Source organism: Halyomorpha halys, unplaced genomic scaffold, assembly GCF_000696795.3.
Source record: "Halyomorpha halys isolate HHAL.00 unplaced genomic scaffold, Hhal_1.1 Scaffold164.1, whole genome shotgun sequence".
Lineage (NCBI taxonomy): Eukaryota > Metazoa > Arthropoda > Insecta > Hemiptera > Pentatomidae > Halyomorpha > Halyomorpha halys.
This window is the reverse complement of record NW_027108420.1, coordinates 1,303,834-1,329,776: the sequence shown is the minus strand read 5'-3', so window position 1 is coordinate 1,329,776 and position 25,943 is coordinate 1,303,834. Positions and strand designations below refer to the sequence as shown.

Here is a 25,943-nt window from a genome sequence, read left to right as displayed (position 1 = left end):
AAAACTCTTAAAATATATACAAACAAAAGAATAAACAAGATGAGCATAATCAAACTATCTGTATGAAAAATAAATAAATAAAATAATATATACAATATTTACACAATCGACCTGAGGATCCCTGAGCCCACTCTATCCCCCACGTGTAAGTGGTAGAGCAGAGCTCAAGAGATCCCAGCGCATCCCTCTCGCCGCATCACTGGTAATGAGCCAGTAGAGGCTGAAATATAATATTAACTTTTCTCTCTATATTGATTGTTGCCAACATAACAATGACATTTTTTTTTTTTTTTTAAAGCACTAGTTGTTTTTTTGAATGCTTAGTTAAGCGTCCCTCACGACGGTAATGATAGTCTCGCCACGGACTTAATTAAAGTTATGAAAAAAATAGGAAAGAAAACACATATGTAAGTAATTAAATATGTAAATTAAATAATATGATTAAAGAAAGAAAAAAAAGTTATTTTACTTACATTTTTATATTTTTCTTACGTTTTCTTTCCCACTTTTGTCATGACTTTAATTTTAAATAATTTTCATTTTATACACACATTTACTAACTAGACATACGTATTTTTTTTTCTTTCCTATTCTTTTACTAATATTAATTTTATTAATTAATATTACTTTTTCTCATATACCCTTTATCTTAGATATACTTATTATTTTATCTCATATAATGTTTAGACTATACCTTTTCTTTCAACCTACTTACCTATATTGTTAGTTATTTTCTAATCATTATGTAATTCCTTTTATTTATTATGGTTTTTGTTGTTATTACGTTTTGTTCTTAGCCCTGACGAAGGCTTGAAATTCTGTTATTGTAGAATATATTCGTTTTAATTGCGATGTAATTAATAGGTTTTTTTTATTAAAAAACTTACACAATATTTTGTGGAAAATTCGCCAATCTCCATCTGGCCATGTACAACAATAATGATGAGTGTCAGGAAAATAGAAAATTTCACTTATATTTCCAATGAATCACAAAAAAAAAAAGGTTTACAATATTTTATTAAATCTCAACTATTATGAAACATGTAAAAAAAATTTGTCGTTATGACTCAAATAAAATATACTGGTTATTTTTGGTCAAAATTGAGAGAAAAGATGGAGAATAGTGTAAAAATGACCCAGATTTTACAGGAAATGCAATTTCGAGAACAGAAAATGCGTAAGAGGAAGCTGTACAAGGCATACGTTTTTATTTCATTTTAATAGTGACATAGAGTATTTATTTGAACTATATAAAACCCTTTTATGAAAAGCAATGACTCTACAATTTATCCTTTTAACTTACATCTTTTTCAGAAGTAAATGAAACATTGGCTAGTGATTCTTCATTTCCATGTAACATACCACTCTTTGATAGTGTTGCAAGTTGACAATTACACTACTGCCTGTCATATTGCTAAGAGGAAGGAACTATTCTTCACAATCCTTATCAAGTCACTTTTTTATAGCTAAGTACTTCCATTTTCGCAGCTAAGTAGAAGACCTTGGAAGTTAGTTATTGATTCCATAAAGGGTAACCAGCAGGCCTTCCCTTTGTCAAAGACTTTATAATTGCTCGAACAGGAAGCCCAAAGTAAATAATAATAGAGAAAACGACGAAATGACAAAACTAATTGTGAGTTTAATGATTAACATAAAAGATTGCGTTTGATATTTTGTAAATTTAATCGTTATTTTACCCATTAGGCCAATCCTTTCCCAAGGTCTCTAAGAAAACTAAAGGTATAAAATATAGTACATAGATAAAATGTAAAATTGAATATGTAAAAATTATTAAAAAAAAAATGAGACTCATATCAGAATCCATTTATATACACCTTGAACCCCATCCAGTTAACCACAAAATTTATAAACACTGTATCTCATATGCCTACAGCCATATATTAAACTTAATTAAGATTCAATAATTTTACGCTCATCTTATTATCATCACCAAATATTTCTATTATGCTTTTATTTTTCACCTGTTTGTTATCTCCTTCGTTTGTTTTTGTTTTGTTTTTTATAATTTTTACATACTTAATTTAACATTTTATCTATATACTATATCTAATTATAGTTTATTCACTTATATTTATTTATCTAATGTTTTATTAACTTTTAAAATTAAAAGTATTTTAGAAGATTTTTTTTTAATTCGTCATTTAAGCCGTGTTACAAAATTCATGTGAGATTGAGACCTTACAGATATTAATGATCACTTGATTGTACAAAGGTGTTTAGTCAAAATCGTTCAAGCCGTTTTTGAAAAACCGAACAGACATAGGAGTACTTTCAGTTAGTCGATTCTATCGAAAAAGTTGCTGTTACATCCCAGAAATATAACAACCCTTAAATATGTATTTTAAATTTCGTATGACTGTTCTTTTCTGAGCTAGGTTATTCACAGGCAAGCACGGACCATTTTGCGATACTTGGTTATTTGGACTCTGGAGGTCTGGAAACGTATTTTTCGGTCGAAAAATGAGGATTCGAATTTTCGCACGATCGCACTACTTCCTCTTACCACATATTCAATCTATAGGCAAGTGGAAGTAAAAATAGACTCGTATTTAAACAAATTTTAAGAATTTTAAAGAAGGTTTTGTAGAGGGAAGGGTAATTAGGTTGCTTTGAAATTCTTTTGGAAGACTGATAAGCTAAAATTATACTAGTGAGTTATCAATAAACGTCAGGAAATTTGAATATTTTAACGTTAATAAAAGTATTGCAGTTTGCAGTACTTGGAAAGAAAGTACAGTTAGTTGACCAACAGTTGTGCAAGGAGGGTATTTGATGAAAATCCCACCCCACCACCAGGGCCCTTTTTCATAATAAAGTACAAACTAATACTTTTAGTCTTTTTGATTTATCTTAATTCAATTACACTGACTTCTACAATAGTAACTTGTACTTTAGTACTTTTTAACTCATGTACTATCTCTAATAGTCCTCTCTATTATGAAAAAAATAAGTATTAGTATTATTACCACGTTATTTCTATAATTGTATATTGAACTAATACTATTAGGTTTCATTATGAAACAGGACCCAGATTGTTACCCAATTAAGAGTACACACTTTATGGAGCCGTGTGTATCAGAGGGAGTTAAGCGACTGCCCCATGACTGCAAATTTGTCGGTTCAAATCCGGCCCAGGGTTCGACTTTTATCATTTCAGTGACGGTCCCACGAAATGAAAACTTGACCCCCCCCCCTTGGGGGGGCTCCCGAATCCATATGGCTGACTAACTGTAAAACAGAATATAATTATACAGAAAATAATTATCTGCCACAGCCAGATTCGAACTCAAGTCATTGTAGTTAGTAGCACAGCGCCTTACCAATGCGTTTTCCACTCCCACTTATTCGAATCTTATTTGTTTCAATTTTTTTAACTATACAATTTCTTCAAGAACAGAAAAAAAATTCGTATCTGATATCTTTCGAACCGAATTTTCTACTCGTTTCTAATAAATGTGCTAAATCAAGTCTTTTGGACTTGGAGCTCCAGAAGCTATGTACACCATCTAGCCTTGTATTCATGAAGCTAATAGATCTATGTTCATCTGGCATTCGGCACACATGTCCAAATCACCGCAGTTGTCGTTCTTCCACTTACTAGGTCTTATTAGGAGAATATTCCACTCTGACTGCATCTGTCCGCATCCAATTTTTTCTCGTTTTTCCTAAGTTTATTTCTACTGCACTAATTTTGCCTAAATGCCTACTATTAGAGTCCTGTGCTTTTCTAAAGACAAGGAAGACAATTAACTTAGTCTAATTTGTTGGTCATAGCTTACCAACGTTTGCATAGTTAATTTGAAAATAGACGTCAACAAATGGGAGGAGTCCCAAATTTGTTTTTTTAAAAACTATATGGCGGTTTAAACTTATTTGTGCTTCTTCATTACCGAAGATAGGGAATTTTGTATTCGTGCATGAGTTTTTCATAGTTAATGAACTATCCAGCATGCAGAACAGTAATTGTCTTTTCGCAAGTAGTACGACTTCATCTGTAGTTTAATTGCGGTTTTTAATATTTCTGTAATCCTCTGTATCTCCATTCCTTTTTTGAGAAGATTTTCCAACTTCATGTTCAAAAATGGCTCATGTAGAAACAGCTAAGAGTGTGAAGAAAAAATATGTTTTCTTAATAATAACAAAAATTATGTTCTAACCATAGTGAGGGTCTAGCTTTCTTTACATGTGACCACAACACCAATTAAAAAAGTCAACACCTGAGGCTGGATTCGAACCGGCGCCGCCAAAGTTCCCAGGTGACAATGACCTGAGCCACGGATGGCCCTTCTTGGACAGTACTGAACATGGTTCGGGAAAATCTACCCTCTACTAACATAAACCACAACTACATATGGAAGCTAGAAAAGTCTCGTCCCTTGACAGTTGCTTACGTCATACGTGGTCCATTGTCAGATCAAAACACTGCCCACAACAAGCTGTAGAGTATCTTAACACGACGATTGTAAGAAGGGTTATAGAAAATGTTAAACATTCTGAATGAGTGATTGTGGTAGGAGAAGACTATCTTCAAGTAATTATCAGCGATCGATTGTTTTTGAAGTTTGGAAAAGTAAAGTTTGAGACCATCTTCTATTCCCATCTTCCATCTTCTTGAAGTAAATATATTTTATATAAAATTTTATTATCTTTTTCGAAACTAACATCTTCCATCTTCTTGAAGAAAATATATTTTATATAAAATTTCATTATTTTGTTCGAAACTAATAGATTTATTAATTCAAAAAAATATATATATCTAAATTGTCCCAATCTTCATTATTAAAACATCGCATCAATGATAGTAGAATACAAAAATTGAGAAGGATATAAATTATATCCATTGAATATTAATACTAAAAATGATTTTTAAAAATATTTATCGCATGGAGACCATTTTCTCCTTATTACTGATCCACTATTATTATAAATTTAATATATTTCTCTAATTTATACATAAATAAATACTAGTATATAAATTAAATACTATTTCTTCTTGCTTTTTGAATCATTCCAGAACAGACCTGACTCGTTAGAACTGACACAAACTGCTTCTGGCCTCATTGTTCTTCCTTTGGGTCTTGCCTTACTCCCAGGATTTTATTTTAAAATCTAACATTTTTTTTTATATGTTAATTTTTTTTTTTCGTTTTAACGTTACATTCATATTCTATCTTGATGTAATTAGAGAAGAATAATTCAGTATAATAAAAGCTGTCAACATTTATGCATTAAAAATATATTTAAATATTCTTTTAAAAATTATTTTAAACTTTATTTATTGATAAATATTACAATCTGCCAGAATGTTGTTTGGCAATAAGTTATAGAGATAACTGATCATATTCATACTAAAATAAAATAAAATAAGAATAAAAATAAATGAAAAAATGTACATAAAAATATAGAGATAACTAACTGATCTCATTAATACTAAAATAAAATAAAATAAGAATAAAAATAAATGAAAAAATGTACATAAAAATAAATAAAATCTCTCTCTAAATATATACAAACAGAAGGATAAAGAAAATAAGCATAATCAAACTATGTACATGAAAAAATAAATAAAATAAAAGAATAGTAATAATAAAAATAATCGAAAGATGTGTAATGAGAGATACGTTTTTGAAAATTGTAGTCTATTACCGTTTTTTGATTTTGAGACCTAAATCAATACCTCTATCAAACTCATTATCGACTATCTAGTAGCATATATAATATGCTAATATATAATTTATTGTAACCTGAGGTTTCCCAGATGTTACAAGACTAATGCTACTGTGCGTATATTATCACATAAAGACCAAAAAGTGTGAAGCAATTTTCTTTATTCACTGACCACCATTGACATAACACTAAACACTATATGATATATAAACAGAATGTAAGGAAGGTACTTAAGACTGTCTGTTTTCCAAGGTATCACAGAAGAGAGGTCCACAGACCCATAGTGTCAGAGCCCAAGAGGAGAAAAAGGCCCCAATTTTTTATTACTTGGAAAACTATGTATAATTAATAGTCAAAATTGACGAGTCTGCTAATTATAGGAAGAGAAAATAAAAATGGCGGCTGTTTGAAAACGTTATAAAAATTTCCACTCGGTACTCTATATCTTTAAAACAACCAACAACACTAGAAACCTTAAGATAACATTATTTAAAGTAGAGTAAATTTTCTGAAAAATGAGCTATTTACTTTCAATGATTCATGAGAAGTAGTTTTTTTTCTGAAAAATCCACTGAATCAGAAATTAGTGAATTTATTTTGATAAATACACATCTCAAAAACCATAAGACGTACAGATGTCTGCCAGCACTCAAATTAAAACTAGTTAAACGTACCATAAAGTAATCGATTACACTTACATTCACAGGAGTAGTAGTTTTCGTGATATTTGCTAAAATAAATGTATTTATAGTTGTTTGGACAAAATTTCATGTGCAAAATTTATATTCATATTTTATTTTCGTAAAAAATACTACCACTAAGAAGATATATGTCTTATAAATGATTGTATAGTAAATTAAATTACCTTTATTTTGAATGTTGGTAGACATATATACATCTTATGGTTCCTGAGATATATTTTTTCAAAAATCAAATACTTTATCCAAAAACTATAAATCAACATTTTGTGAATTTATTTTGTCAAATATTATAAAAACTTCTACTCCTACAAAGGTAAACTACTTTATAGTACATTAAACTAGCTTTAATTTGAGTACTAATAGAGATCTGTATGTCTAATGGTTTTTGAGATATAGATTTCTCGAAATTAATTCACTAACTACTGATTTTGCAGTACATTTTTTATGTATATATGTATATATAGTTGACAGTAAAATTTGATGTATAGGAAGATGGTCAGGGTTGCGGTCAAAGGAGAAACTATTTTTGTAAACTATTTTTGTTTCTCCTTTGACCGCAACCCTGATCATCTTCCTATACATTTTTTATATGTTGTTTTTAAAAAGTTATATCTCGGGAAATATTTAATCTAAATAGCTTTATTAAGTCTCATATTTAGGAAAATTTACTCTACTATAAATAATGTCCTCATAGGTTTTCTAGTGTTATTTGTAGTTTTAATGATATTGAGCTCCAAATGAAAAATTATTTTTTTTAACGTTTTGAAACCCGCTATTTTTTATTCTCCTTTCTTATACTTGTCACTCATCGATTTTGACTAGTAATTATGAATAGTTTTTATTAAAGTGTTAAAAAAGTGGGGTGAAATAACTCCCTTTTTTTTTCTCCCCGGCCCTTGTAGTTATAGATATTATTGCTAAGATAACATTTTTTTAGATGTTCCATTGTTGAATTGGGACAACGATTTGTTTATTCGTATTATAGTTATTTTTTCATTACATTCAATACTCGAAAGAAGTATCGATGTCTCTCTCGATTCTTGAAATATTGATTTGAAATGATTCCTGAGAGACAAAGTACTCAAACATAGTGGAGTATAGTTTGTAACAATTGAAGGCTCATAAAAAAAACGAAGGCAAAATAGCTTGATAAGAGTTTTCGAATACCTATTTTAACCGATTATTTTTTTAATTTAAAAGTCTTGAAGCCTGTTGTCATTAAATAACAGGCCATCAATCTTATTTATAAATAATGAAAGAATAAACAATTTCTTGATGTTATAATTATAATACATCTTTGTTTACAGTACCTTCGGTTGAGGTTCAACAAAAAAGTAAGAACTCTGGGATCCTGTCTGTTCATCGTAAAAATGGTATGTATTTTTTTTCGTAATTTCCTTTAAACAAGTATTCATTAAACATATATCTGTTACTTTATCATATTAAAAATTGTATGCTTTATATATAATATGATAAATTATATTTATACGGTATACATAATATAAATTTTATAATTTATATATAAGAAATGTGATTTACTATTTTTGACATCAGAAAAAATGATTTTTTTTTTTTTATAACTGAAGCAATATCTGCAATATTTTTACTAATTGATATTTTCAGTTGCTCTACATCCCAATAGTTGTTTACGTACCTGCTCTAGCATTTAGCCAAGGTAATAGAAATAATTTTTAATTTTTGTTATCACATATTTGTCAAGACGGAATGTACATTCCTTATAGTCTTATCTGCTTTCAGTGACCGGCATCAACCTTCATCTCATAACACCGATTGTTTGCACCGTCTGCATTTTTTACACCAGTTTGGTAATTAATTATATATTTGTTTTTATTATTATGTTTTACTTAATTAAGTATAATTTATAGTATAACATTTTAAAATATCTGAAAAGTACTAAACCTTGTTGTTATTTTTCTTTTCGTATCTGTCGTTTAAGAAATATATGCTCCTCATAGCAATGAATTTGGGGAAAAAAAACGAATTCACCTTTTGGTCCATTATTTTCACTATTGAATCTTCGTAAAGATATATTTTCTATGGTCGATTCCGAAGGTTTGTAATTTTTATTATCTTTATTCGAATTTACAAGTGTACATAATTATACATTTAGTAAGTTTGATCTCAGTTAAAATGGAGTGTTACAGGCGTGTAGCGAAACTACCCATTGGTAGCACTCTAATGACGTTTTACATTTGCAGATCTCGTGGCCAATTTCTTTTCAGACGCCTTGGAGGATTGTCAAGAATGAAAGAGGAGGCAAGGTTAGAAAATAGTGGATTTTGTCGGTTAGGGATTTTATAATGGAAGGAATGATATCTGTTTCGGGCTGAATTGGTTACATATGGAATATTAAGATCTTTATGTATGATTTTATTTGTGACAAAGTAAGGAACATTGAGGATTTTACGAAGGATTGGATACAAGAGGAATTCGATGCTTTAGTGGAGCCACAAAGCTCAACTCCATATGTCCAGATTGGCCTAATTACAATCATGTAGATCAGTCTTTTGTAATGAATTGGGAGTATAGACCGATTGTCTAGTAAGTGCTGTAATAGTCGAAATCGACGTGCAGATTCCAGGTTTTATAGACGGTTTGACTCAACAGCTTCCTGCAGAACCTCATCAATAACGTCGCGCAATGCGCTATTCAAGGACACCTTCCCCTTTATATTTAATAATTTCACGTGTTTCTTCAGCGGCTATGAAATTTTTTCCAGTGATAGCTTAAATTCTTCTTTGAAACAAATAACTAAACTGAGGCTTTTTTTGAAGAAGTTGAATGGGATTAAACAATCTTAGATAATGCTCTATAGGGATTATTAAGTATTGGTAAGTGTTAAAATATTTATAGTTCTTTGAAATCTTGAATTTGATAAAACAGTAATTTTTTTACACCCCATTATTTACGACGGAAGGAGGTGTAAAGACGCTACAACTCTTCATAAAATACGAATAGGTTTTAGTACTGGTTTATAGAATTTCAATTTATTTCTAGGGGGTAATTTTGATTATTACAATATGGAAACATGTCGTGCATTATTTTCTTTATAGTTTCTAATTTTAGATTAATGTGATGGTTGAACAAAAGTTTACTGTCTAACGAGACTCCTAAATATTTTAGGATTTGGCCAAAGGGATAGGTTTATTATTTAATGCTTCTTTTAGTCTATTAGTGGTGTAAATCCGGTATGGCAATATTAGTTTTACGATCATCCGTAGATATAGCCCCTTATGTTTTATTTAGTATTAAGTATTTTTACATCCTATTTTGTTGCAGGGAGGACTGAAGGCAGTGGTATGGACGGACACAGTTCAGATGATGATGATGGTTGCGGCTATCGGTATTGTCATGGTCATCGGGATCTTGAATGTAGGTGGCGTGTCGGAAGTCATAAAGAGGAACCTAGAGTCGGGGAGGATAGAATTCGATGTGTAAGTAACGTATGCTCGGGCAGCATGGTACATGCAAGTATGGATACACCTAAGAGATTCAGTGGGTCAATTGTTATTCAGGTCAGTGGGAGTAAGATAGATTATATCCAAGTGCTCCCCAAGGTTCCCTCTTATCCTCTATCTTGTCGTCACCATCTACGAAAACACTGAAGAAGGATTTTCTTTGCCATAACGATTTAAGATACTATAATTAAATACCGAGTCATTAAACCCCCCCATAAATCATACAAGCTTTGAGAAAGTGTTGTTCATTATGATCAATACTTACAATATTATTATCTTTAAATAATAATTTTAATAAAGATACAATAGGTGCTGCCATCACTAATTGACATGCCGCCATCTGGTGGGAATGAGCTCTATGCTCCGTATTTTCATTGTCTATAAACATGACAAATAAAAATATTAAAAAGTTTAACATTTACGTAATATTCTAGCTCCTTATTTAAAAGATGATTGAATTACATACTAAACCAAATTTTAAAAAATGATTTTAATCAAACTAATTTACGATCTAACATCTAATTATTTATAGTTTTATTATTTCAGCCATTTTTTTTTCTATGAAAACCAAGGAAAATATCTAGGTTTTCGTTTCTCCGTCATTTTATTTTTCAAGTGGAAAATTTCTGGTTAATATTGATTGAAAACTTTTTTTATTCTATACAACAATATAGTTTCGTCACAAAGAATAGATAACGATTTACCTGTTATTTTATTCAAAAGATGTCCAAACGCAACAATCAACAGTTGTACAACGTTCTTTTGCATAAAATTAGGTCTCAAACAACGCCACACGATGAAACTTCAAATCCAAAGTTAATAGAATTACAAAACGCACGTTTGTTACACAATTGTTTGATTATGTGTGGAGGCCTTACTATAATTATAGAATGACTTTTGTTAAATTATTATTTTACGTTTCAGATTCGATCCGGACCCTCGGATCAGACACAGCGTGTGGGGTATTGTCATTGGCAACTACTTCTATTGGCTGGCCTCCTGCTCTGTCAACCAGATGATGGTCCAGAGGTGCCTCGCGATGCCGACCCGGGCCAAAGCCAACATGTGAGTCCACCATTTTAGTTGCTCTTCTGTCCTCTTTCCTCACGAAATAGTGTTTCAATAGTTATGATGAAAAATATACTCGAACATATATACTCGATGACAACAGGAAACAAATAGAGTCGTAATATGGCCTCCTTTAGGGTAAATGGGCCATATCAAGGTAACCCTCTGTTTTCACTGGAGTACGTCTACTTCTTTTAAACAAAAGAAATAAGAAATCCATAGAGGTATCCTGAAAGTAGAAATCCTTAGCTATCGAAATCATTAACAGGTTCCAGATAGCTCAACTATATCATTCACAAAAAACATCAGAACTTATTTCAAAAGTAGAAACGAAATGTGTCAATTGACTTCAAAGCTACACTACAGAATCTTCCACAACCTCCTGTTATTTTTTTTTTTTTAGTAATTGCATATTTGTATTATTTATCATCACTAGGCGATAATAAGACCTAGGCCATATTTGACTCACTCACCTTATACAATGGCCCGCCTAACCGAAGCTTTAGTTGGATCCTTCCTTTCAGATCTACATCTTCCTACTCCTATCCGCTGCTCCAATACCCTCACCATTTTCAAATCCCGCTTATTCCATCACTTTATATTTATCCAGTTCCAATAAAATTGAAATTGATCTTCCTATATATATATACATAATCTGTTAAAAAAGTAATCATTCACTATTCTAAGCTATAATTAATTTAATTAATTCCACAGGACTATAGCTAACTTGACTATTGGAATTATTATCCTTGTAGCCATGTGCTGTTTCACCGGTTTGGTCGTCTTCGCTTATTACTATCACTGTGATCCTCTCTCAAGCAAAGTAAATTTACTTATAAATTACATATCATTTCTCACATATCTATGACCATAAAATATAATTATTACAAGTTCAGTTTGGAAATATTTATTTACAACGAATTTCATTTAACCAGCAGTTATAGAAAATGATTTTTTTTAGAAAATAGAAAAGTCGGACCAGATTTTGCCTTATTTTGTGATGGAGGTTGGTACTTCAATTCCAGGCCTTCCTGGTCTCTTCGTATCTGGAGTTTTCAGTGCTGCATTGAGGTAAGTGAGACAATTAACATTTAATTTATCCAATGTCGCTATCCAAATACACTCTCTTTGAGTTTTGGAGCTTAATCCATGTTTTATTTCGCTTGCAGTTAATGCTATTGCACTTATCAGTTATAAGACAGACATTACTAATTATTTATTTTATATATAATCTCTATTTATCAACAAAGTTATGTTTAAATGATTGATTTCAATATCACCTTCAGACTGTTTTTACTTCTGGTTTGCACTTTAGATCAAATTTTTCATTTCCTCTTTATCTTCTTTTTCATCCGTGAGCCTTTTATGCCACGATTATCTGGTAAGAATATTTACTCGTAAGGAAAAAGGAGAATTCCCTTACGTTTGAATACTCTAAAATTTATCATTACTTTAAGACTCTATCATTCCTCTGTTAAAAATTGAATTTCTCGTGTAGTTATATTATAATAAAACTGTTACCAATAGGATTGGTGGATTATAGACGATCTGAATTTTTAGCGTACCCTTCTAAAACAATAATAACATTAACAAATGCATACATATTACATGGGGAATGAAATATGCTCTCGCATGATTCTCGGTCTTTATGTACCATTTTTGTCCATTTGAGTAGATTAAATATTCTTACCGAATAATCATGGCTTAAACGACTCGTGTTCACTAGGCTTCATAACGAGATAAAGATGAAAGAGAGAACTGGATGTACACAACAATCATAAATCAAAAACAGTCTGGAGGTTGAAACGAAATCAACTACGTTTGTAGGGAAATAGTAAATAGAAATGATACGTCTAATCCCTAGTATCCGTCGGATAAGTCTAATAATCCTATTGCTATATTAATAATAAAATAAGGTCTGAGCGAACCCAAATGTTCGATTCCAATACCACCTAACTCCACATACATTTGTTAAGTAACGTCCCTCCAAATCCAAATCTACTAAATCAGTCTTAACGCAATCCTCCCATCTACGTTTCGGTTTTACCCATCGGTTCAATTTTTATTAACATCGTCGGGGAGTGTATTCATTTTTTTTTTAAATTGTTTTTTGCATTTTTTTTACTACTTAAATTTGTTTTCCTTCCCTCTTGTTACCATTTATGAGCCTTTTTATGAACTGAATTAAGATGCCTTATATTTATATATGCCAACCATAAATGGTCTAACAATTAAAATAGTAGAATTATAACTTAAGTATTGAAGTATGGGGGTCAATTAATTAATTATTAATAATCAACTAATAGTGATAACTGACACTAATTAACGGATGTGCAAAAATTGTATTTTATTTTAAAAAAACATATCAATAAATTCGATACTAATTGGTTCTAAATAATTAAGACCGACTATTAAATAGTTATAACCTCTCTCACTCAAGCCACTAATAAACAGCTGAAAGTACATGAGGGAGGTTAGCCACGACACAGAATTCTAGAAGCTCGATTCAGTTCTTGGAAACTTTCTCGTCTTAGAATCGGGTACAGAGTCCTGGAGTTTCTCCAGCGATGATTAGAGCTGTTAACATTCCTATTCCAAGAACGGGTGACTAAATAATTGTAAATAGTAAAAAATAATTAGTCAACCCACTGAGTTAAGGAGCACTCTTAAGATACACCCAGCCACCTAAAGTGGCTACCCTTGATTGGGTAAAAATCTGGCGGTTGAGCGTGGCAGCCAGGCGAGCATTCCACCCCTGAACCATATTCTCCAATGGAGCGGTCCCTCCCCGTTCTTGTACCCCTCCCTCCGACCAGCGGCTCCTCGACCAATATTCTGACCCCAGCATTCAGCGGGCCCAGACCACTCCCTGCCATGTAGCATAGGAAGTACCAAATTGTATGGATATGTATTTACATTTAGGTTTAATATATATTTATTCTATGTATATAGTAAATAAAACTTTAGGTGTTAGGAAAAAATAAATAAATGCGTTGATCGTGATCTTGAAAAATCATCTTATTGTTTAACGGTTGTTCTAAGAACAGCACTTCCGTACAAAGTAATGACCCTTCATGGGTTGTAACAGTTGTTCAAATTAAAATTATATAAAATATACTTTAATTTTTCACCACATTAGGTGCCAAATATATAGTTGTGGATAAAACCAAGTGAGATATTTAACTTTCAACCAATTTTATTATCACTTTAAAATAAATAATATTATTATCATGAATATTCGTTCCAAAATCACAAATTATTATTGTTTATCTTTATTTATTAGTTTTTTACATTTGTTGATTGTCTTGCATTAAATTTCTATATCTTTCTAGTCTCAAGCATAATCACTGTGCTTTACTTCCCCCTAACCAGCGGTGCGGTCCCTTCACGTTCAACTAATTCCATAGCGTAGCCTTTGACTATAGCTAGACTATACCCACCTTAGCTGGACTGATATCAACACCTTATAATGCTACAAGGCAATCAAAGAGAGAAAACATAATAAAAGTATATATAATACATATCATGTATTATATATGAATGACGTACTAACTCTATTCTAATGAAGGGTACGAAAAAAACTGTGTATTTTTTACTTACCAGTCTGGTGTGATAATTGCCAATGTATAACGTTGTTCTCAAAGGTCCTGCCCAAAATGAAATGATTGCTAATCTTATTTTAAAAATTCTACTACCAAATAAATATTATATCAATCCTCTATTTCCACAGTACGATGTCCACCGGTCTGAATTCGCTGACAGGAGTCATATTCCAGGACTTGATAAAGCCTCTGTTGAAGAGAGACCTTTCAGAGGCCACTTCGAGCTGCATCATGAAGGTTATTGCCGCCGCGATTGGAATTCTCTGTGTCGCCTTAGTCTTCTTGGTGGAGAAGCTAGGGGCTCTCATACAGGTCGTTTATGAATTTTAATTAGTATTTTAACATAATAAGATCATAAATTATAAAAAAAAAAATACAATAGTACCAAACAAAATAAATGTTTCGGGAATCATTTTTAGACATATATTCCTCCAGGGGGCGATCAAATATAATAATTATTAAAATAATTTTAATAATAACACCAACTACAAATGATCCAATTTACTCTCAACAGTTTATTTTAATCCTCATATAATAGATAACAACATTTTTCTGCCAAGGATGTGCATTGCTGCTAAAGGTGCTCCACAAGTAATGTCCATTTCGGTAGTGTTTCTTTCGTCAGAAAGTACTCCTGTGCCACTCTTGAGTGTCCTATCCTGAGGCAGATCATTACTAGATCTTTCCTTGTTTAAACCAAATGGATAGCCATTTTTCGAGTGCCTTTTTCTCTGACCCAAAAAACTATTTAATTTGTGAATGCTGCAGTTTCAAAAATCCGCCATTGATAGCTTTTTTTTCCCATGAAATCAGCAAGTTCATTCCCTTTAATGCCACACTGACCAGGTGAAAACAAAAATTGAACCTTACATCAAAAGCAATCGAATGTAAGTAAATGCGTGAGGGTTTTCGACTACGAGTGAATTTAGTGAAAAAAATGTTTTTCATATCCGTGAGAGCTGATTGTAAAAATTATAATTAATACAAACCAAATTTGAATCATCATTCAACCATCCCTAACATGGAATATCTGGGACACTATGGTCCAAAATTAACACAATTAAAACAAGACCACAAACCACACATTTATATAAAACCTGCCCACCCCTCTGAACTATAAGTAAAAAAAAGTAGGGGGCTGGATTTCGGCCAATGGAAACACAGGGATCGGAAATGGGGGGGAATCAGGAGTAGAGTGGAGAAAGAGAGTAAAAAGGGGGTGTGGAGGAAGGAGATATCAGTTTATGAGAAATACTAGGAAGAGAGCCGGTTTTTGACGAAGGAGAGAATCGATTGGAGAGAGAAGGAGGAAGCCACAGCTCGAGGAGGAAGAGAGGTCCGCCGCCAAGCCAGAGCCGGCCGCGGAATATGGACGTGCCGCCGCGACAACTGCCAAGCTGACCGACGCACCAAGACAAGTAAGACCTTTCAGTGGTATTTCGAATGGCAAGTATTGAATTGATAAACTTAGAGCCAATATAAATAACAAAGACTCCAACTGGTAATTCTCAATTCAAAACTTAAAGTTTAAGGAAATAAATCTACCATGCTCTCTCATAATATAATTCTTGCTCATGTATATGTGACTGTAAATATAAAATAAAGCAACCAAAACTTTACTTTATAATTATGAATCCCTGCATATAAACTTAGTAAATTGGTAAACACGATACCGTTGGAGAAGAACTCCAATGATTAATTACAAGTATTCATATCTAGCATACCATTGCAAGGGGGTGTATGGTATCTAGTGCTTGAGTTAAATATATTGCATTCATCCTCAGTCGGTTCCCATCAGGAACCGAAAGAGATACTACAAATACATAAAATACAAAATATAAATATAAGAATAAATTAAATATAAATGTGTACGGGGAGGGCATAGTACACTCGAAAGCCACAGCAAGATATTTAATATTATTTACTTATTTTTTATGCTTTTTCAGGCTGGAAAGAGTTTAGGAGGAATAACAGCAGGACCTCTACTGGGCCTGTTCTCGCTGGGGATGTTCTTCCCTTGGGCTAATGCTCAGGTGAATAGTGTTCTATTTTAACTGTGAATAATAGTTGTGAATAATCCTGAGTTACTATTTCCTCCATAGGGAGCCCTGATTGGTGGCATTAGTGGGGTCCTAGTGACGGGATGCCTTAGCATCTTCTCCCAGCTGGCCATCGCCAAAGGGCTCATCAGGTACCAGACCAAACCCTTCTCCATCGAAGGCTGTGATCCACCGAGCAACCTTACCTTCTCCTACCCTCCCAGCAACAGGTGATTAATATGTATAGCAACAGTGATATTATTCTTATTTTATTATTTATATAACAAAGCCCAAACTAATGTATCTTCAAAGCCATTCCTTTTTTTTAATTTTTGTCTCCTTTCTAATATAATAATATTCTGACTTTCAGCAGCAGCAGAGGTGTGTATCAAGTGCGTTAAGCATGTTTCTACCTTAATAAACTTAATCAACAATCTCTAATATTACCTTTAATATAATCCATTTCTTTCATTTCAAGTAATTTAGTTTCATTTTTTGTTTATTCAAATTTGTTTTTGTAATGTACAATACTGTGTAATCTCAGGACTTCGGTATTCGGAACACTCCAGTAATCCAAACTGGCGTAAAGAAAAAACAAATAATTTGTTTGTTTTTTTACCAAATTCAGCATGCAATAAATAACTTTTTTTTTTCAAATAGTACATAAGTAAGTACATGTGTAAAGTACATTTTTAAGCTCCCCAATCTATAGGCATGTTATTGTAATCACCGTGGAAATCGAAAGTGGAGATTTTTACAGTTTTGTTATCAGGTAATCAAATTTCTACAGAAGTGAGAGAAGAACTCTATGCACTAAAGTTATACTTCATTTATTTTTCCTTTTTATTATTTATTATTTCTTCTTTTTCACATTTTAATTTTTTATTTCTAGCATTTGATCGTTCTTTAAATTTGTTTAATTTTTCCATTATTTCAATTCTAAAGATTTTCATTTTATACATGGCTGTTGCAGTTTAGTTAAAGTTTTTTTTTTTTTACCTTAATCCTATGCTAATTAAAGTTAAAGCTAATTTTACCATGGATTTATTCGCCTGAAATTATATAACCCTTTCTCATATGCAATAAAAAAAAATTATTATTTTTTTTTTGTAGGCCCAAGACTCCCATTGACGTCCTATACTTACTAAATATAGTGGGGGTCAAGTTTTTCATTTTGTGGGACAGCAACTTAATGAAAAAAGTCAACGCCCCAAGCCAAATTCGAACCGATGCCGCCCACAGATCTCAGATTGATATACCTGCGCCTGTCCGCCTGAGCTACGTACTGCCCCTAAATATTTTTTTCTTATTGAAAAAATCATGTTCAATGGTTATAAAATAGTTTATTCAGGAAATTCATCCCTGATATTTTATGCATATTGTTTATAAATCAGAAATGTAGTACACAGAGTTGGCCTTAGCTGATGCAATTCACTTTCCACCAACCTCCACACTATTAACCAACCCAATCTGGCTTATTCCTTCACTCGCCCTTTTAACGCTATCTTGCATAATGTGTGAACAACGATGGTTCACTTTACCTTTTTTTTAATAATTAATCCATCTAAATTTGAGGTTTTATATTTACGCAGAATCCAGAAGTCAAATTAAAGAGATGCGGTTATCTGTACCAGGTTCATTTTGCCCGTAATAATCTCTTGTTTCAACTACTTTGAAGTATCTCAGGAAACATACCTGATTCAAACAATCTTACTCATTCTTGACAAAATGGAAACCACCACTTAACGAATCGTTTTCATTGCAATGAATAAATAATTCCCACAATGTCAGAAATAACAGGACTTTTCTTGTTCAAAGTTCTATAATAGACTTAGTATTTTATTTATTTTTTTTATGTTTTAGAAAAATTAAAAAAAAAATTTTAATTACATTTACCTTGTATTTGTTTTAAATAGTCAAAGCGTGGCTTGGATCCTTCAGCTCTCTTACATGTGGTACACCCTCATCGGTATGACTACTGTCATTTCTGTCGGTATGGTGGCCAGCTACTTCACGGGGTTCAACAGAGCTGCCGAAGTCAACAGGGATCTCCTCACCCCCGTAATTTACAGATATCTACCTCAACAAAAGGTGAATCTAAACTAAGATACCTCGAGTTTTTAATATATTATATCTGTCATTTAATTTAAAAGTATATATTTACTCAACTATTAATGTAAAGTTATTTGATGGCATAATTCACGTTTTTCACTCAAGTAACAAAAATTAGAAATATATTTTAAAATTACTTTTAGTCTAGTTCAATCTTATAAACTAAACTAGCTGACACGGCAATTCTTCGCTATTGCTATATATATTTGAGGATGTATATAGAATTAATGAACACAATTGATAGTTGGTTATAAATTTATGTATTTAGTAAAATTAAACATATATGTATACTTTATTATTATTGATTTGGCAACATAATATATTATTATTGATCCAATAAAAGCGATGATATTTGTTTTTAGCATCTCAGAAAAGAAAGGTTGAAATAAAACATTTGAAAATATTTCTCCCTTGTAAATTAAAAAGTTTACAAGTTAACGTCCAGTAATTTAAAATTTTATTGTGGATAAAGATTCGACCATTCCCTTTTATATAAATAGATGAAGTGATAAGACTGTAACCATGGTAACATATTTGATGACGACTAATTTCGCCATATCATCGTTGAAACGGCAGTGGCCTAGGGACTTATTAAAATAAAAAATGGACAATTGGAGTTCTGGCAATGGTCAGATTCTCCCCTCAAGTTGAGAGTTTGCGGCTTTAGTGCACTTGCTCAGCCTCCACTGGCTCATTACCAGTGATGCGGCGAGAGGGATGCGCTGGGATCTTATGAGACCAAGCTCTCACAGGGATCCGCAGGTCAATTGTGTAAATATTGTATATTAGAATCTGACTAGAGACTAATTATTTTATCATTATGTTATTTTATTTATTTATTTTTCATACAGATAGTTTGATTATGTCGTTTTGTTTATTCTTTTGTTTTTTTTTCTTGTTTTTTTCGGCCAAGACTCCCCATTGGTAAATTCTTTTGTTTGTATATATTTTAAGAGAGTTTTTTTTTTTTTTTTTGTTTTTTATTCTTATATTTATTTATTTTAGTATGTATGAGATCATTCATCACTATTACCTATTGCCCACAACTGTGTGGCAGATTGTAATATCTATCAATAAATAAAAAATATTACCTAAAAAAAAAAAAACAATTACCGGTTCGATTTTATCTTATTCTTTAATGAAATTTTATTATCTAAGGTTTTTTCATGTATATGCTACCTGGTTTTTAAATAAAAACACTCCCCAGGTCTCAAAATATTGAAAAGATAGAGACCAACTGTCCTGTGAAAGTGTGGTAAACGTTTTTTAGGAGTGAAACATAGTTGATATTCGTTTCCAGCATCTCGAGAAATCCTTAAATACGATTTTTCGAAAAAATTGGAGAATAAAATTTTTTAGTCCGAAATTTTCGCTCTACCCCCAAAATATTACCCTTTTGATTTCTTTCTAAAAATCTAAAAAATGGAAATAACATCGAAACGAATATACACCAAAATTTGGCAGCGGTTTTAGGGCTCTATAAACAGCACCAGAGGTCGCAAACCGGGTATTTTAAAACAAATTAGAACTGGAGATAAAGAATAAAACATCTGATTTCTTTTCCCTATTTGAAACCCATAGTTCGCCCTTATAAAAAACGTTAAATATAACTTATTCGATGTCGGCTGAACGGCAGATATTTAGCTTTCCAACGGTTATATTAATGAGAAGCGAAGAGGAGTTATGAACAATTCTATGAAAAAATAGTTGCCAGAGGAAAAACAAAATGCTCCGAATAAATCGAGGCGAAAAATTTATAATTAATTTCATTGAAGCTAAAAACTAATTTGATTTGGGTTGGTAAAAAAAAATTTCTGATCTACTTTACCCCGAGCCTCATGCTTAATTTTTTTAATAACTTTTTTTCTACTGGAGAATCCGGAAATTTCATTATCTTTAAAACTTCCTATGGGAAAATGGGACATTTTGAAAAAAAAAATGGACGAAAATCAGTCCACTAATAAAAAAGGTGTAATAAATTGGTGGTTAGGGTGGAGTTGTGAGCCTGTAAGGTGGTTGTGGGGTGATGATAAGGGTGGCGTTGATCTCCCACCTTCATCAAGACTTAGCGTTTAGTTTACATACAATATTTAGGTAGGTGGACAACGCGACTTCGCTTTTACAGTTTATTATTAGGATTGCTAATTTTTTTATGCCAATTCATCCTGTTTTTTATCTCCTAAGAACCATTCCAAGAAAACAAAAATAAATTAAAGGAAAACATTATTCTTAAAAGATAGTTTTTTTTTTGTTTTTTTTTTGTACCCCTAATTTTTATTCTTATATTTTGTATTTATACATAGAAATTAAAGAAAACATTAACTCTTTAATAGATAAATTATCCCATTTTACTGTCGCGCCTAAGAAGATAATAAACCAACTATTATATTGGCAAAGTTTCGATCACTTTTTGATTAATTATATCATTTAATTTAGTTTTTATTTTATTTTCTGAACCAATGTTTTTGTTTCCAGATAGAAAAACAATCTCTGAAAACCATTATACTATCGGAGTCAGAGCCTTCAGAAGGAAAGACTAAAGAAAAACCATCATGATGGAGCATTGTGGACAAAACTACTAAGGAATCACCTGTGTTCAGATATTTATATTTTCTCTAATTGTTTATTTTCATATGTTGGATTAAAAAATTTATTTTCAATTATGAATTTTTCTTTAAACAAATTATTCCATTAAATAAATTTCATATCTAAGAGAGTGGTTAAGGCACTGAATTGCTGTTTCTCAGGTCCAGGTCGGTAGTATAAAGTAATTTATTTATTTTTATATAAGACATGGATCGTTCCTGGATTTGGAAGACCCTTCTAGTTTCTTTATGAAACGAGGATGCCGTTTTTTTGATTTGTAGAGTACCAACCTTAGACCCTTCATAGCTTGTACTGGAAGAATATTTTATTTTTATTTAAATAAATAAGTTTTCTATGAACTAATATAAATTGTTTAATATATATATATTTTTATATCATTATTGAATGTTTCAACTGTACATAATGATACATCCAGTAAATTATATATATAAATTAAAGTCAGAAAAACTATTTTAATTATCGCACTCAAAAAAATCAGGTGCAAAATTTTATTTCATAACAACTAGGTATCTAGATGTGTATTACAAAACAATGCGCAGTATAAGAACTAAAATTTGTATATCTGTCCACTATAAAATGTTTAATTCCCTATTATCTTTTAACATGGCAGTAATAAAAAATTTTGTCTTAATTGGCGTTTAATTTAATTAATTATAGACCACTTTTATATTATATTCACAGTAGAGTGAAGCATTGCAATATAATTAATTCATCAACACTAAAAAATAAATCGTATTATAACCAACATGAATCTACAGCAATCCTTGACAAATATTTTATTCAAGTGGGACTTAAAATACTCTAAAATTTTAATTTTTGTGAAAATTATTTTAGTTGATTGAATAACCGGCAGATAAACGTTAATAAGGATTTAACACGTTTCAAATTCCTAATTTATGTCTGACTTATATTTTATTGTACATTTTATGTGGGAGCAACAATAATGTATGTAAAAATTCTTCTTGAATCGAGTAAATAAATCTAAAAATTATAAAATGGCGTACCAAGTCAAAATATGGATTATAATATTAAAATTTGCTGTACAATGTGCTTCTCACATCAGAAATATAATAAAGAGGAGGCAAGTATTAAAGCCTATTTCCACTAGACAGTAACTGTCGTATAAGTAATATTAACATAGCTAGACTTACCTACTAGGCCCACTAGACCAGGACTAAATAAGAAAAAATTAAAATAAAATAGAAAAGATGAGGGATGAAGTGATGAAATTTATTCATTTAATTTTCTCTTTTAAAGTTTAATTATTTTAAAGTATATAGTTAGTTGAAGTACACGCATAACGATGTTATTGACTAAACTCAAAACATACATAGCAGGTTTAGTTTTTTTGAATTTTGTACTTGTTTTATTACACTTAAATATATTTATGTATATTGGGGCTGATTGTTTTTATTCACCAAGTATATTTATTCAGTTTTGTATTTATATATTTATTTTTTGTATAGTATAGATAGTTAGTTTATATAATATTTATTGTTATAAGTGATTTTTTTTTAATTTTGTTCGTTTTTATCTTTTTAATGTACTTAATATAATAGCATGTTTCAATGTAAACTCCACTTTACATACATATATTACGCAGTTTCATAGAGAGTATATAAAATTTCTAAATAAACTCCTCTTGCATAAGGATACTAAGCAAGGGAGGGGGGGGAACGTTTAGTTGCAAATTCGAAAAAAAAAAACTCGTTTACCTTAGTCAGAATCCCTAGGTACTCTCCTCTGCTTACGTCACTGATTTTTAATATATCCAAATGTATTACGATCATACGTTGTTTTTAAATTGTTTATATCAACTGACTATATTAAAAGAGGTCGGTACTTCAACAAATAGTTATTAATATCTACAACCTCTGAATCATTTTGATATTGGTTATAATACTATATGATATGATTAAAATTATATAGAAGTTCTGTTAAGGACTGATGAAAAATCCAGGAGCGAAATGAAGTGGTCAGGACACTTCTACAAACGAAGCAAGATTGCCTGACATTGAAAATTCCCCACCCTCAAGTTTCCCATTCAATAATATATAAAAACGCTGTACTGTAAATTTCCAGTCGTATTTAGCAGTTTCTAGCTGCTTCAAGGTAGGTATCACAATTATTGTTATTTTTTAATTGTGTTTTATTGAAAAATATTAATATAATCCACCACAATTCAGGGCAATACGTATTAGTATTTAGAGTATTCATTCATACTATATATAAGAACTAGCTGACCCGGTAATGCTTCGTTATTGCTATATTTTAGGGTGTATATAGATTTAATGATAGTATGATAGTTTGATTTAAATTATTGTATTTAGTCAAATTAAACATGTAGGTATACTTTATCATTATGATTTGGAAACAAAAATTGAACCAATGTATGCCATGACATTCGTTTTTATCATTCCAAATGTTAAAACAGCAGACATTTATGTTTCCTACGGTTCTATTAACGTAGAAATCGAATAAAATGGAGAAGAGTTATGAGCGATTATATATACACAACGGTCACCGGATTAAAAAACGATAAATCCTCGAAATAAATAAAGGTGAAAAAATTATTGTTTTTAGTTTGTTTGAAAAATAGAATTTAGGTATTTGAGACGACGTTTAAACAAATACGATTTGCTTGTTCATAAATAAACATTTTGATCTACTTTACCCTAAGCCACATTATATTTTTATAATTTTTGTGAATATAATATCGTTTAATAGAATCTTTATTTTTTTTTCATATCCCTCAATCAAGGAGATGAATAAATTAGTAACTTTAAAAAAAAAATAAAAATAAAACCCTCACAGTGCTTCAATATTATTACTATATTAAAAATATTCTACTGTCATATGAAAGTGTGATAATTGATTTTTTACTGGTCTGATTTATGTGATTTTTTCCATTTTTTTGAGGCAATTTTATTATCAAAGGTATTTTCAGGTATATACTACCGAAAGTATTAACAGTTTTTAAATAAAAACTCTCCCTGTGCCTCGTAATTTTAAAAATATTGAAAAAAATATTTTATTTTATATTTTGGGTCAGGCAATGCTGTGCTGTTGCTGTATTTTAGGAAATATATAGATTTACTAAAAACGATTTATGGTTATAAATGTATATATTTAGTTAAATTAAACATATAGGTATACTTTATTATTATGATTTGGTAACATAAATTGATCCATTATAGGTGATGTCATTCGTTTTTAATATCTCATGAAAGAAAGGTTGAAATAAATGGCATATCGGTATAAGCAGTAAATTTGAGGATTTTATTTAATAAATAAAATTGATAGTTTTTTAAAGTTTATTATATTTTTTAGTTAAAATTAAACATTTTGAAATACTTTATTATAATGTTTTGGTAACATAAATTGAACCAATACATGCTATAAAGTTGCATGCTAATTCATTCTATTATATTAAACTCTCAATTTTATTCAAAATATATTTTCGTTACGAATTCGGGGATTTCATTATCTTGAACCATTCCCATGGCAAAATGGAAAATTTTGAAAAAAAAAAAAAAAAAATGCATGTAAACAGACCGAATGACATGTGGAAGTGTAGTAAACGATTTTTTAGTAGTGAAAATTAGTATTTAAAAAAAAAAAACTGCAAGTAAATCGGTCCATTTAATTTATAATTCAAAAGTCCATTGTGGACAAACAAAGATTCGACAGCTCGAATATATATATATATATAGGAAGAAAAACTCTTCCTGTGCCTCGTAATTTTCAAAATATTGAAAAAAATTCAGACGGAGTTACTTTACAAAGTGCGGTAAAAGAGTTTTTAGGAGTGAAACAAAGTTGATATTCGTTTTCAGCACCTTGAGAAACCCCTATATACGAATTTTCGGAAAAATCGGAAAATAAATTTTAGTAGTTCTATAAAAATAGAAATAACTTCAATACTACTCGATCTATCTACACCAAACTAGGCAGTTGTTCAGGGCTCTAAAAACTTCACTAAAAGGCACAAAGCGAGTCTAATTAAACAAATTAGAACCGGAGATATAAAATAAAACGTGAGAATTATTTTCCCTCATTTGAAACCCACATTTTCCCCTCAAAAAAACATCAAATATAACTTTTGTCGATTTCGGCTATAAGAGCAGACACTCAGCTTTCCAACGGTTCTATTAACGTGAATATCGGATAAAAGGTAGAGGAGTTATTAACGATCCAGACACTGCAGTAATCGGGACTGGCGTAAAAAAAAAAAAAAAAGTAATTTTTTTTTTAAACTAAACAGGCAATAAGATTTTTGTTTACAAATAAAAGTGGAAGCGTAAAGGACATTTTTAACACCCCAATCTACAGGTAAGTTATTGTTATCACCGTGAAAATCGAAAGTGGAAATTTTTATAGTTTTGATATCGGGTAATCTAATTCCTATGAAAGTGTTCATAGAATATTTTGTTGAAATTAGAAACACATAAACATGTTGGGGCGAGGGGCGTTTCTTAAATGAAAAACCTACCTCTTCCCCAGAGAAAAAATTGTTCACTGGTTTTGGGTGATAAATAAAAAAGGTGGACCTGAAATGTATCATAAAAACATAAAAATAATAAAGAGAAATTAGAGAATAAAAAAAACCTTCCTACTGATATACAAATTTAATTAAATTAAAATATA

The 25,943-nt window shown here is 30.9% G+C and overlaps 1 protein-coding gene across 2 annotated transcripts in view; it reads left to right on the top strand.

Annotated features, from left to right (window-relative positions):
• The window catches only part of LOC106678848 (sodium-coupled monocarboxylate transporter 2), a 73,959-nt gene that overhangs the window by 13,116 nt on the left and 34,900 nt on the right, over positions 1-25,943 (top strand). The window contains exons 4-15 of one of the 2 annotated variants that reach the window (XM_014417634.3): positions 7,697-7,762; positions 8,013-8,064; positions 8,148-8,215; positions 9,690-9,844; positions 10,793-10,933; positions 11,651-11,759; positions 11,898-12,007; positions 14,667-14,850; positions 16,485-16,571; positions 16,641-16,807; positions 18,494-18,668; positions 21,165-21,349. In XM_014417634.3, coding sequence (XP_014273120.1) covers positions 7,697-7,762; positions 8,013-8,064; positions 8,148-8,215; positions 9,690-9,844; positions 10,793-10,933; positions 11,651-11,759; positions 11,898-12,007; positions 14,667-14,850; positions 16,485-16,571; positions 16,641-16,807; positions 18,494-18,668; positions 21,165-21,245 — 1,395 coding nt within the window. In that variant the 3' untranslated portion in view covers positions 21,246-21,349. Of the gene's footprint in view, positions 1-7,696; positions 7,763-8,012; positions 8,065-8,147; positions 8,216-9,689; positions 9,845-10,792; positions 10,934-11,650; positions 11,760-11,897; positions 12,008-14,666; positions 14,851-16,484; positions 16,572-16,640; positions 16,808-18,493; positions 18,669-21,164; positions 21,350-25,943 lie in introns of those variants that run through there. The other variant, XM_067046744.1, reaches the window with a different exon arrangement.